The following is a 15,524-nucleotide window of genomic DNA, read 5'->3' as shown; positions in this document are numbered from 1 at the left end:
TATCCCAAGGCAAAAATAGAGCTTTGAGTAATAATTAAAGTTAGAAAAAAACATATACATAATTATCTGGCTCAAAGGCATTTGCCACTGACCAATGAGACCTTGACTGATGGTTCTGATACGTGGAATTTTCCTTAGGGGTAAAAAAAAAATACAGAAAACAGGATTGCTTTGAGAAAGATCCACCCTTCAAGCAGGGTATAAAAGAAAGTAAGTCAAGGTGAGATACACACCTGACTCCTTGGTCCAGTTGTACTAACCACTTGCCTGTGTCCTCTTGTTATATCGCCAACTCCATTACAATGAGTTACAGCTTTAGCAGCTCCTCCAGGGTTGGCAGTGGTGTCTCCTCCAGGTTGTCTGATGGAATCTACAGGGCTGCCAGTGTTCATGGTGGTGGTTATGGGGGATCCAGCATCTCCATGTCTAGTGCTAAGTTAGTGTCATCTGGACAAGGCTTTAGCTCTGGATATGGAGGTGGAGCATCCTATGGTGCAGGGTCTTTTGGCGGTGGATCATTTGGTGGTGCTGGAGGATCTAGCTTTGGTGCAAACTTCTCCTCCGGTGGTGGAGATGGATTGCTGTCTGGCAATGAAAAATATACTATGCAAAACCTGAATGACCGTCTGGCCAATTACCTGGATAAGGTGCGATTACTGGAAGAAGCCAACAGTGACCTGGAGACAAAGATCCGTGAATGGTATGCAAAACAAGGGTCAGTCGCAGTACGTGAGCAGAGCTACAGTGGCTACTACACTACCATTGATGAACTGCGTGATAAGGTATGATTGACAAGATAGTTAAAATGACATGCTAGCTCCCAATTGTGCATTGATGTTCCTGAGCCTATCTAGCTATGCTTATGAACCAAGAATACCAAGAGAACATAGCAAATTAGGTAATGGAAATAAATTGTAAAGTTTGTAAAGTTATACGCTCTATCTGAATCATCAAGTTTAAGATTGACTTTATTGTCTTATTAAATGTAATTTTTGCTATAAGTATTATTGAATATCTAATTATTCAAATATTATGGCAGATTGTAGAGATATATCAAAATAACATAGAGTGACATGTCCTTTCATGACTGGTGTTTTGCAACCAAATTAGTGTTGCTGTTTGAGAGACTGATGTCCATTGTTCTGGTTTATTATATAATGCCCTTGTTTATAATTTGACTGCAGATTGCTATGGTTCTTTTGTTATAGACTGATATTTGTTTCCTAGAGGGATGCAGTAATATTTATACATAGGTGCTGCCATTACCAAAGATTGATAATCAAATATTTAACAATGGGCATTTATCTAAAAGTTAAATTCAGGGTTCTGCAGTCATAAGATCCAAAATACAAGAGGTGCATGAAAATGTTTGAAAGGAAATAAAGATAGATGCTAGTTTAAACGAGAAACGCTACATATTAGACGTATTCAAACATTCTAGCTCTAATGAAGTATGTAGTTAAAGTCTACAATAAAAGCAAATCTTAAAGAAAGGACATAATATCTATTGTCTATCTATGTATCTATATATCCATCTATCTATCTATCTATCTATCTATCTATCTATCTATCTACAGGGAGTGCAGAATTATTAGGCAAGTTGTATTTTTGAGGATTAATTTTATTATTGAACAACAACCATGTTCTCAATGAACCCAAAAAACTCATTAATATCAAAGCTGAATAGTTTTGGAAGTAGTTTTTAGTTTGTTTTTAGTTATAGCTATTTTAGGGGGATATCTGTGTGTGCAGGTGAATATTACTGTGCATAATTATTAGGCAACTTAACCAAAAACAAATATATACCCATTTCAATTATTTATTTTTACCAGTGAAACCAATATAATATCTCAACATTCACAAATATACATTTCTGACATTCAAAAACAAAACAAAAACAAATAAGTGACCAATATAGCCACCTTTCTTTGCAAGGACACTCAAAAGCCTGCCATCCATGGATTCTGTCAGTGTTTTGATCTGTTCACCATCAACATTGCGTGCAGCAGCAACCACAGCCTCCCAGACACTGTTCAGAGAGGTGTACTGTTTTCCCTCCTTGTAAATCTCACATTTGATGATGGACCACAGGTTCTCAATGGGGTTCAGATCAGGTGAACAAGGAGGCCATGTCATTAGATTTTCTTCTTTTATACCCTTTCTTGCCAGCCACGCTGTGGAGTACTTGGACGCGTGTGATAGAGCATTGTCCTGCATGAAAAATCATGTTTTTCTTGAAGGATGCAGACTTCTTCCTGTACCACTGCTTGAAGAAGGTGTCTTCCAGAAACTGGCAGTAGGACTGGGAGTTGAGCTTGACTCCATCCTCAACCCGAAAAGGCCCCACAAGCTCATCTTTGATGATACCAGCCCAAACCAGTACTCCACCTCCACCTTGCTGGCGTCTGAGTCGGACTGGAGCTCTCTGCCCTTTACCAATCCAGCCACGGGCCCATCCATCTGGCCCATCAAGACTCACTCTCATTTCATCAGTCCATAAAACCTTAGAAAAATCAGTCTTGAGATATTTCTTGGCCCAGTCTTGACGTTTCAGCTTGTGTGTCTTGTTCAGTGGTGGTCGTCTTTCAGCCTTTCTTACCTTGGCCATGTCTCTGAGTATTGCACACCTTGTGCTTTTGGGCACTCCAGTGATGTTGCAGCTCTGAAATATGGCCAAACTGGTGGCAAGTGGCATCTTGGCAGCTGCACGCTTGACTTTTCTCAGTTCATGGGCAGTTATTTTGTGCCTTGGTTTTTCCACACGCTTCTTGCGACCCTGTTGACTATTTTGAATGAAACGCTTGATTGTTCGATGATCACGCTTCAGAAGCTTTGCAATTTTAAGAGTGCTGCATCCCTCTGCAAGATATCTCACTATTTTTGACTTTTCTGAGCCTGTCAAGTCCTTCTTTTGACCCATTTTGCCAAAGGAAAGGAAGTTGCCTAATAATTATGCACACCTGATATAGGGTGTTGATGTCATTAGACCACACCCCTTCTCATTACAGAGATGCACATCACCTAATATGCTTAATTGGTAGTAGGCTTTCGAGCCTATACAGCTTGGAGTAAGACAACATGCATAAAGAGGATGATGTGGTCAAAATACTCATTTGCCTAATAATTCTGCACTCCCTGTATATCTATCAATCTATCTATCTATCTATCTATCTATCTATCTATCTATCTATCTATCTATCTATCTATCTATCATCTATCTATCTATATATCTATCATCTATCTATCTATCTATCTATCATCTATCATTTATCTATCTATTTATCTATCTATCTATCTATCTATCTATCATATATCTATCATCTATCTATCAATCAATAACTCTATCTATCTATCTATCTATCTCTATCTATCTATCTATCTATATCTATCTATCTATCTATCTATCTATCATCTATCTATCTATCTATCTATCTATCATCTATCTATCTATCTATCTATCTATTTTCTATCTATCTATCTATCTATCTATCATCTACTTAACCCTATATCTATCTATCTATCTATCTATCTATCTATCATCTATCTATATATCCCTATATCTATCTATCTATCTATCTATCTATCTATCTATCTATCTATCTATCTATCTATCTATCTATCTATCTATCTAACATATATTTATCATATATCTATCTATCATCACTTTCTTTGTGTGTCTTATCTATTTATTATTGAACACCTTTAAATCAGGGCTTTTATGTAAATATCCGCCCTTAAAGATATAATTGTGTTAAAATGATACCATAATCTCAATTATCTATTGAATAAAGCAGCATACCAATATGTTCACCTGTTTTTAGCATAATGCTAATTTATGTTGTTCTCTATAGATATTTGCTGCAACAATTAACAACTCTAAACTTGTTCTGGAGATTGATAATGCCAGATTAGCAGCTGATGACTTCAGAATCAAGTAAGTATTTCATTGTGTAACTGCTGCTTGGATAGTAACATAACAGTCAATTATTATAGTAACAATACATATTGTAAGCACTAACTCAAAACATATTTGGTTGAGGTTAATTACGGCTGGTAAAATACAAAATGCAAATACTGTGAAATGAATAGAAAAGCTTATTTTCATTAAAGTAAAGGTAAAGAAAATATTTTTGAAACAATGCTATTCAATCTAAATGCTACTGAGTTTGAGAACAATATAATTTTTCTTAAAAAAAAAAAAGCTCAATAGATTTCTTTTTATCCTACGGCCACTTTATCTTCCTTGCACCCCTCCTTGCTTAAACTTTTTGTAGTTTAGTGACAAATAGACGAGTCCCGCCCATGCTATACCTTGCATACAATGCGCAAACCAGGCTACTGACAAAGAGGAAGAAGAACTGTGCATGTTCAGTTCATCTGCAGCCCCAAATTAATGGGTTCCCCAGCTGCAACTGGAAGTGCACCTTCATTATCACTTGTGGCCATTGTAATGTCAACAAAGAAGCAGGGTCAATACAATGTTATACATTTTATCAAAATTAGAATACTTCTAAGTAAAATTAAAAACAAATAAAAGCACCTCTTAGTAATATGATTTAACTATAATCAACATCTACATTGCAAACACTTTTTGTTTACTATTACCCTAATGACTGGATGGTTAAAACAATAAATTACTTCTACATATTGTGATTGTAAAGTATGTATGGTAATGTTAACTCATCTGTTATGGTAACTCATTTGTTACCTACTACAGGTACGAGAATGAACTATCCCTGCGCCAGAGTGTTGATAATGATATCAATGGTCTCCGACGTGTGCTTGATGAATTGACCATGAGCAGGTCAGATCTGGAGCTTCAAATTGAAGGCCTTAAGGAAGAACTGGTTTACCTCAAGAAGAACCATGAGGAGGTAGGATACATACATTTACCACCTGGAGATGACAACTTATATACACTTTAATAGTTAATAATCAAAATTAGTTGGTACGCCACTAACATAAATACTCTCTATTTCCACATCAAACAAATATATCTGCTTACGAAAAACAGTTATATCATCCAGTCCAGTTTCTGATTGTTCTTCATGGATAGAAAGGTGTACAGCATTCAAAATATTATTATTATTATTATTAATATAATTATTATTATTATTATTATTATTAACATCAGTAACTTTTAGAGACCCAACAGATTCTGAAGTGCTAGATAAAGGCAAAGGGGATTGCATTTTAATATTTTATAACTTGACAGACTATGAAAGTGGAAATGTGAGAGCAAATGCATTGGCCTGTTTTGACTAAAATAGCCCTGGTTAAAGCACTAATTTAGGGCTAGATTACAAGTGGAGAGCTAATTTAAGCGATAAATAACCAGCCATTACAAGTGGCTGATTATTGATACGGTGAGCTCGCGGTAGCAATTAGCGTTTCGAAAAGTAACCAGTGATCAGATCTCATGGCATGAGAATGAGGTTTCCATTGAGGGCTTATGGAAGCGTGCTCTCATGAGCACAAAGTTTCGGTGCAATGCAAACGCGAGGTTGTGTGCATATTGCACTTAACTGTAATACCAGCACACATTTGTCTGTGCTGAAATTACTAAGTGGAGCGGAAATATTGCTCTTGCGAAAGCGATATTTTGCGCTCCATTTGTAATCTGGCCCTAATGTTTACTATCAATGTTAAAAACATATCATATAAATATATTATTAAACTCTAGCACATACATGTCATATTTATTATCATTTTAGACATGTTTTGCATACTCAATTGACATTTAGTTCTTGATCCCAATATTTAAAAAAGAAAAAAAAAGGGTATCTAATGATTTTTCAACAAAATTCACGATTTAAGTCTATGGGGATTTTTGTAGATAATACATTGTCCTGCTTTTGCTATAGCTTTGTAAAGCTTTTATAGTACAGCTATAGGTTGATTGATGTGTTCTGACATTTGCAGGAAGTCGGTGAGAAGCAACAGCATGCAACTGGCACTGTGAACGTGGAATTAGATGCTACCCCAGGAGTTGATTTAACCAGAATTTTGAATGAACTCCGAGAGCAGTATGAACACATTGCAGAGAAAAACAGAAGGGAAGCTGAGGCCTGGTATCTTGGTCAGGTAGGAAAGTTAATTCCATATTACCTCAAACCTCTGCAGTACGATCATGTTACAAGGGGGCTCAAACTGAACACAAACACAACTTGGTGTACAAAGAAAGCAAAAAAAGGGAAGTTACAACTTCAAGAAGGGCAAACGACTGCAGATTGGAAGACTAAAAACGTCTAAAGAGAAAAGTTTCTATAAACAGTAATCAATATGGAGAAAATGTTTAAGAATATATGATTTTGAAAGGGGGGCTATAGGTCATTTAGGTAATACGTAGATTGTGCTTTTAGGAGATTGAAGATAATTTGTAAGATATTCTGGATCCCTCACTTCAGGAAACTAAGAAATCAGATCCAGTGCTTTTGGATCTATGATGGAGTAAATTAATTAGATTGGCTTTTAAAATAGCTATTATATTATCCATCCACGTGTCAGTTATCACCATTTAGCATTTTTCACTGCTGTAAGTAACATTTGAGTAATTAAACTTATATTTTTTTTTTAATGAGAGTTTAAATTTATATATATAAGTTAAAATATATTATAGAAGGGTTGGTTTCGTCCAAGTCCTTTGGTGGATAAAGGGAATCTGTAAAGTTGCTTCCTGCATATTAAAATCTGTATTAAATCAAGAATAAAAAAAATACCCCAGGTTCATATTGACTTGCATTATTATTAAAATAATTTATTTATATGGTGTCACAACATTCTGTATCACTTTAATAAGAGGAGTGGCATCTGCAGTAGATGCATTGATATTATTCTATCACGGTATAATAATGAAAAAAATAATGGGTATTGTATCTAACAGGTTATCTCTCAATATTTCAGGTTGAATCTTTGCAAAATGAAGTTGTTGCCAGCACACAAGAAGTACAAACCACTAAGTCCGAGATTACGGATCAGAGACGTAACTACCAGGGCTTGGAAATTGAGCTGCAGTCCTTGTTAAGTGCTGTAAGTGCATAGTGTTCCTAGAAAACACATCACATGGTATTTATTTATTTGTTTGTTTATTTTTTGCATTGTTTTGAGCAGAGACATAATATGTTTTTCCCCAACCCCCTGCTATGTTTGGCTTATAATAATAATTCATGTGATTAGGGATAGTAGCATTCACAATACTATACTCTCTGCATTCAAATTGGATATGTAACATAAATAGCATTATAAAAAGACCTTTAATGTTTTGCTAAAAATAATGAAAAATCTGTGTCAAAATTATTCTACAACTACTCTCATTGACACACTTTTTAAAGTGGATAGTGTTAGATAGTAGATATCACTGAAAGACATGTCGAAATAGAGATAGTTATGTACTGAAAATCCCCCACATATAAATTAGACTTCTTCAACATTGAGTGGACCTGCAATATTTTCTCTCTTCAGTAGTAAGTTTTATTGTGATTTTAAGTATTTTTAGTAGATGGTGACATTAATTTAACTGTAGCTTTGCCCATGGAGTAAAAACCGCATGAATTTCCCCTCAATGCCATTTACAATACTAACTATTACATTGAAATGAACTAAAATCTTATTTCTACTGCTGTGTATTTTAGAAAGCTGGTCTGGAAGCCAACTTAGCAAGCGCAGAGGGACGCTATTCAGCACAGCTATACCAGATGCAATCTATCATCGGTGGCATTGAGGGTCAGCTGTCAGAGCTCCGCTCAGACCAAGAACGCCAGAATCAGGAGTACAGAGCCCTGCTAGACATCAAGAGTAGACTGGAACAGGAGATCGGCACATACCATCAACTCATAGATGCAGACAGCAGCAAGTGAGTAAAACCTTCAAACTTGTATTATATATATTCAGACTATGTTGTGTTATTTTACATATATCTGTAGATACAATCACTTGGTTTCCTTCTGTTTAAGCTAATATATGCATTATATATTTTATATACCTTTTAATATGATATATATATATATATATATAAACTTTTAAGATAGATAGGATCTTCTTATTGTGCCAATATGCCAATAGCAATAACTCTGTCCAATCCCTTCATTTTGTACTTCCATTATACACACTGGTACTATGTGATTAAGAAGTAGATTTCATTTCTCTGGAAACCAGCAATGGTCTTAAAAATATTAGATTCTTAAAGAAAAATGTTTGTTATAAATGACACACCATAAATATCAGATTATAATTTGAATCTTGTTCTGATAAAAAGAGAAACCCATAGGGTGTCTAGATACTATTCAAATAAAATAAACAGAGCGAGTGTGAGGAAAAGGTGGATAGGTAACGGTGAGTGAGATAAATAAACGAGAGGGGAGAGAGATAAAAAGAAACATGACTGAGAAAGAAAAAAACTAAGAAGTAACTAAAGGTAATTTACTATCAAAGTGTTTAGTACTTGGTTGCATGCATAGCACCATTTTATGAAACATTAGTAGTGATTATTATTAGAACTTCATTATTTTTGTGCTGATTTGCAATGTATTAAATTTGTAATATGTATGTTTTCCCACAGAATCGGTATCGGAGGTGGAAGTGCAACATCAGGTAAGAAATATTTTATGGTAAATAAAGATTATCACATTGAGATACTGAAAATGCTGATAGATATTTGGAATAATATTGTTATAATTGTGTCTTTTAGCAACCTCCACTACAACCAAAGTACAAGCCATCATAAAGGAGGAAATTGGCGGAAAGGTTATTTCTTCAACATCTTACAAGAAGTATTAAGGTTCCACTGCCAACCAAAGAACAGTTCTCTATCTTCTGGCTAACAAACAGTAGATACTAATGAATTAAAGGGCACACGTGTATGTTATCAATCAAGCAGAAAAACCTCTTAAAGAACACAACAAAAGCACACAGAAGATAATTCATTAAACCTTCAATCAGATACTAATGCAGCATAATTGTTTTTTAATAGAGATTTCTACTGTATATGGCTATATCAGAATGTGAAACTTTATTAAATACATTCAAACTGATTTATACTAGCGTTAGTCTAGATTCAAAGAACGTGTTCACTATGATAAAACTCTTCTATGGCCCAGTTGGCTCTTCATAGAGAATGTGATGGTTGTCAATTATTCAATAAACTCTTTTTTATGGGTTGTGCAAGAAAGAATCTTGTTTTGTTTATGTTCTGTCAATTTGGATAAATATTAGGCTGCAGCTTTACTAATATCTCCTTTCTAATGTTGGCTTTCCTGAGCTACACAGAGGTTAATTTCTTTAATTAAAAACAAGCAGTCGATGATGATGCCAAGATAAAACATCATATTTGGGTTATTTTTATTTTGCTCAACAGCAACAACAAAAAACAGCCTTATCCACTATTGTGAGCATGCCCAGATGTTTTTTTTTTTAATACTAGATAGATAAAACATGAATAGCAGACAGTTCTCACGACAACCACAACATATCTTGTAGTAAATTAAAGTTTTGCAAGATTTTTCAGTATAGTATTCATGGCAACCATCCATAGATGCATAAAAAAACAGTAATTTGGAGATAAATAGAATAAGATAACACAGAGCAAAATGCCGATATTTGGTTATGAGATACTTAGTGAAAAGCAAATTATGCAAAAACAAATAAAAAGGTCATCCATAGTGTTACAGATAATAGAAGTAGTAGCTAAGATGATATTAAATTAGCATCTGAGTAAATAAGTTTTTTCAAGCTATAAGATGATGTAATCTCAAATACGCATACTAAAACTATATGTGTTGGTATGGTCCAGCTACTGTAGGTATGTAGTAATATTACTAGCATACCGTTAGATAACTGTTCAATTTAAAGTGTCAGTTTCATATAGTTTACATATCCATGTCTTAATTAAATTAAGCAACAGCAAGTTTCAAGAAATATTTACAGATTCATAAAAGAGTGGGCATATCATACTCCAAAAAGTAGCTGTGAAATAGAATCAATTTGTATAGTAGTATCCATCTATTCAAACATTATTAATACTGGGTAAACAGATTTTAGCAAGAGCCTGTTACTTTAAAGGAACATATTATTAATATTATCATTATTATTATTTATAATAATGTATCAAAAGTAAACACTTTGAAAAAAAATAAGAGGACATTGCAAAATTATTAGTTTTTTGGTTTTATTATTTTCTGGTATGTGTTTGAATAGAATGGACATTTTTATTTTTATTCTATAAATTACTGACATTTACGCAAAATTCAAAATAAAAAATATTGTCATTTAGACCTTATTTTTTATAATATATTATATAAACCACTGCTGTGGTCATCACTATCTTCTTGCAATAGGACCAGCTGGATGGCAAAAACATTGCTAGTAGTGCCTCAAAAGTAATTGGGGGAAAAAAAACAACTATTGGCCATGCCAAAAGAGTTGAAAAGAAAAGCTTTGAGTAAGGAAAAGAAAGGTTCAATTCAGGCTTTTACTGGCAGAGGGATACAGTGAGCATCAGGTTGTTTCCATCCTTAAAATGTCAAAGACATCTGATCAGTTGGAGCATATGTAATACGACTCCTAGATGGCAAGATGTGGAGAGAACTTTGATACCGGTGGGTCTGCAACTTACAGACTTACCCTGGATACCCCCATATTACAGAAAATAATTTGACATAGATCAACCAGTTATGATAGGCACCCTAACATTTCGGAACTCATTAATATTCGGCTAGATTACGAGTCTTGCGTTATGAGTAAAAAAGCAGCGTTAAGCCTCATAACGCTGCTTTTTTACTACCGCTGGTATTACGAGTCTTGCAGATTTAGGGGCACCGCACATTTTTTTGGCCTTACCACAAATCAACTTACACAAATTGTGTATAGTCTTTTTTCTATGGGACTTCCATAGCGCCGGTATTACGAGCTTGTCCTGGGAGGCCAAAAAGTGAGCGGTACACCCTATCCCGTCAAGATTCTAAACTCAGTAGTTATGAGTTTTACACTACAGCTGTAGCATAAAACTCATAACTAAAGTGCTAAAAAGTACACTAACACCCATAAACTACCTATTAACCCCTAAACCGAGGCCCTCCCACATCGCAAACACTAAAATAAAATTATTAACCCCTAATCTGCCACTCCGGACATCGCCGCCACTAGAATAAACATATTAACCCCTAAACTGCCACACTCCCGCCTCGCAAACATTAGTTAAATATTATTAACCCCTAATCTGCTGTTCCTAACATCGCCGCCACCTATCTACATTTATAAACCCCTAATCTGCCGCCCCCAACGTTGCCACCACTATACTATATTTATTAACCCCGTAAACCTAAGTCTAACCCTAACCCTAACACCCCCTAACTTAAATATAATTTAAATAAATCTAAATAAAATTGCTATCATTACCTAAATAATTCCTATTTAAAACTAAATACTTACCTGTAAAATGAACCCTAAGCTAGCTACAATATAACTAATAGTTACATTGTATCTAGCTTAGGGTTTATTTTTATTTCACAGGCAAGTTTGTATTTATTTTAACTAGGTAGAATAGTTACTGATTGGAACAGCCAATAGAATGCAAGCTCAATCCTATTGGCTGATTGGATCAGTCAATAGGATTTTTTCAATCTTAATTCCGATTGACTGATAGAATTCTATCAGCCAATCGGAATCTAAGGGACGCCATCTTGGATGATGTGATTTAGAGGAACCTTCATTCATCCTTAGTTGTCGGAAAGAAGAGGATGCTCCGCATCGGATGTCTTGAAGATGGAGCCGCTCCGCGCCGGATGGATGAAGATAGAAGATGCCTTCTGGGTGAATACTTCTGCCCGTCTGGAGGACCACTTCTCCCGGCTTGGATGAAGACTTCTCCCAGCTTCGTTGAGGACTTCTTGCTGCTTTGTTGAGGACTTCTCCCGGCTTCAATGAGGATGGATGTCGGATCTTCAAAACTGTAAGTGGATCTTCAGGGGTTAGTGTTAGGTTTTTTTTAAGGGTTTATTGGGTGGGTTTTATTTTTAGGTTAGGGCTTTGGGCCGCAATAGAGCTAAATGCCCTTTTAAGGGCAATCCCATCCAAATGCCCCTTTCAGGGCAATGGGGAGCTTAGGTTTTTTTAGTTAGGGTTTTATTTTGGGGGTTGGTTGTGTGGGTGGTGGGTTTTACTGTTGGGGGGGTTGTTTGTATTTTTTTTTCAGGTAAAAGAGCTGATTTATTTGGGGCAATGACCCGCAAAAGGCCCCTTTAAGGGCTATTGGTAGTTTAGTTTAGGCTAGGTTTTTTTTTATTTTGGGGGGGCTTTTTTATTTTGATAGGGCTATTAGAGTAGGTGTAATTAGTTAAAATATCTTGTAATTTGTTTTTTATTTTCTGTAATTTAGTGGGGTTTTTTGTAATTTAGATAATTGTATTTAATTTATTTAATTTGTATTTATTTTAGCTAGGTAGTTAGTAAATAGTTAATAACTATTTAGTAACTATTCTACCTAGTTAAAATGAATACAAACTTGCCTCTGAAATAAAAATAAACCCCAAGCTAGATACAATGTAACTATTAGTTATATTGTAGCTATCTTAGGGTTTATTTTACAGGTAAGTATTTAGTTTTAAATAGGAATTATTTTATTATTATTATCAGGTATTTATAGAGCGCCAACAGATTCCGCAGCGCTGTAAACATAGTCGGTGTACAGGATAGCTTTTGTAGGGGTCAAGTGGGTAGAGTGCCCTGCCGAGAGTTTCACTGTTGTAGTCTGCTCTTATGAAGCGATCTGTAAACAGCTGGGCCCATAGGCTTACATTCTAAGGGGTTCAAGGGGAAAGCAATGGAGTTAGGAAAGGTTAGTGTTGGTTGTATGCATCCCTGAATAGTAGAGTTTTTAGGGAGTGCTTGAAGCTGTTAAAATTAGGGGACAGTCTTATGGAGCGAGGCAGGGAATTCCACAAGATGGGGGCCAGTCTGGAGAAGTCCTGTAAACGGGAATGTGAGGAAGTAACAAGAGAGGAGGAGAGGAGGAGATCCTGAGCTGATCGAAGGGGACGAGAGGGAGAGTATCTAGAGACAAGTTCTGAGACGTAAGGGGGAGCAGTACAGATGAGAGCTTTATATGTCAGAGTGAGGATGTTGTGTTTAATCCTAGAGGCAAGAGGAAGCCAGTGAAGGGATTGGCAGAGAGGTGCAGCAGATGAAGAGCGACGAGTAAGGAAGATAAGCCTAGCAGAGGCATTCATAATGGATTGTAAAGGAGCTATGCGGCAGCTAGGTAGACCAGAGAGGCCGGAGTTGCAGTAGTCGAGGCGGGAAAGGATGAGAGAGTGGATTAAAATCTTGGTTGTATCTTGTGTAAGGAAATGTCTAATTTTAGCGATGTTTTTAAGGTGGAAGCGGCAGGCATTAGCCAAGGACTGAATGTGAGGAGTGAAGAAAAGATCTGAGTCAAGTGTGACCCCAAGACATGGAATTATCAACAGTTATAGAAATTTTAGGGGTGGAGACATTGGAAGAAGGGGGAAAAATAAGGAGTTCAGTTTTGGAGAGATTTAGCTTACGGTAGTGAGAGGACATCCAAGATGAGATGTGAGAAAGACAGTTAGTGACACGGGTTAGTAAGGAAGGAGGTAGGTCTGGTGCAGAGAGGTAGATTTGGGTGTCATCGGCATACAAATGGTATTGAAACCCATGGGACTTTATTAAGGAACCTAGTGATGACGTGTAGATTGAAAAGATAAGGGGACCAAGGACAGAGCCTTGAGGTACCCCAACAGAAAGTGGTAACGGGGCAGAGGATGCTCCGGAGAAAGTAAGAAAAAAACAGAAAAAAACAGATAAAAACCCAACCACAGCTCTAAAATGTTTTGTAAAGCTCCTGGTTAGACCTGCAGATACCTTTTACTCGACCCAGTGGGACTATTTTACTGTAACAAAGCAGACATGAACATATTACAGTGACAAACGTTTGCATAAACAGTTTGCAAGTGGAGTTGCTAGAGGTTCCTAGAGGTACCTAGAGCTTGTGTGTTACAATTGTGTTTTTTCAATGTTGCTAGTGGTTCTCATGTGGAAAACATCTTAATCAACTATAGATAATGCTAATGGCAGGAACGTCCGCTAACTAAATGCTGGAAAATATAGATGTACTGATATTCAATGAATTTCCAGCATATTCTTGCCTTTATATGAGCATGTGTGAATCTAGACCAGTATATATTGTTGTTAAAGGGACAGTCAACACCAGAATTTGTGTTGTTAAAAATGGTAGATAATCCTTTTATTACCCATTCCCCAGTTTTGCATAACCAACACAGTTATAATAATATATGTTTTACCTCTGTAATCACCTTGTATCTAAGCCACTGCAAACTGCCCCCTTATTTCAGTTCTTTTGACAGACTTGCATTTTAGCCAATTAGTACTCACTCCTAGGAGCTTCATGTGCGTGAACTCAATAGTATCTATATGAAAAACATGAACTAACGTCCTCTAGTGGTTAAAAACTATCAAAATACTTTCAGATTAGAGGCGGCCTTCAAGGTCTATTAAATTAGCTTATGAACCTCCTAGGTTTAGCTTTCAACTAAGATTACCAAGAGAACAAAGCAAAATTGGTTATAAAAGTAAATTGGAAAGTTGTTTAAAATTACATGCCCTATTTAAATCATGAAAGTTTTTTTTTACTTGACTGTCCCTTTAATCATCATAGTCAGTAGCTAGTAGTTCATTATGGTCATTATTAATACGACAATGATCTCAGAATGATAATAGTGGGGTTGTTCAGGGATTGTTCATATAGTATTGCTACAAAATGGCAGCTTAAAGTGATAGTAAATTCAAGCATATAACAAACGCTAGAATTTACCATCACTAAAAATAAACATTAGTTTAGCTCATTGTAAAAAACAATGTTAAACTCACCCTATCTGTAAAGAAAGCATATCGCTAACATAGTTCCTCAAACCACCCACGGCACAGCGCACTTTTCCAATGAGGTGACATTTTCTGCTAGGATGTCAGTTAACATGAACGGATATTAGTCTAGAGGTGGAAACATCACCTAATTAAAGAAAGTGCTGTGTCATGGGTGATGAGTTAGCGATATGCTTTCCTAACAGGGTGAGTTTAACATTGTTTTTTACAAAACGATTATAGAAACTAATGTTTATTTTTAGTGATGGTAAATCCTAGTGTTTGTTATACGCTTGGGTTTACCATCACTTTAACACCTACAGAAACAGTTCTCGTCTAGCGGACACAAATTTAATTTACCATACATGTTCTCTCATAGCTACGGTAGTTTTTCAGCTGTAGTTAATTTTACAAATAATAATACTGACTATTGATTCTATTGACCAGAGAGGTGAAACTGAACTTTGCTTGCCACACTCTGGATCCACCATTCAAAGAATAGATGCACATAACATTACCCAGCCTTAACACACAAAACCAGCTAAGTGTTAATGCAGAAATGTGGTACTTAGGTATCAACCTAAAACTAGCCAGAATGTAGAATCACTACAATTCACTATATCTATGAAATA

The 15,524-nt window shown here is 35.8% G+C and overlaps 1 protein-coding gene across 1 annotated transcript; it reads left to right on the top strand.

Annotated features, from left to right (window-relative positions):
• The first annotated feature begins 224 nt into the window (after nt 1–224).
• Nucleotides 225–9,169, top strand: LOC128645604 (keratin, type I cytoskeletal 15-like). The gene is made up of 8 exons (XM_053698703.1): nt 225–782; nt 3,852–3,934; nt 4,718–4,874; nt 5,923–6,084; nt 6,904–7,029; nt 7,632–7,852; nt 8,558–8,589; nt 8,687–9,169. Exons 1-8 carry the CDS (start codon nt 303–305, stop codon nt 8,773–8,775), a joined length of 1,350 nt encoding a protein of 449 aa, XP_053554678.1. The 5' UTR covers nt 225–302; the 3' UTR covers nt 8,776–9,169.
• Nucleotides 9,170–15,524: the final 6,355 nt, after the last annotated feature.

This window comes from Bombina bombina, chromosome 1 (genome assembly GCF_027579735.1).
Source record: "Bombina bombina isolate aBomBom1 chromosome 1, aBomBom1.pri, whole genome shotgun sequence".
NCBI lineage: Eukaryota > Metazoa > Chordata > Amphibia > Anura > Bombinatoridae > Bombina > Bombina bombina.
This window is presented reverse-complemented; position numbering and strand designations above follow the sequence as displayed.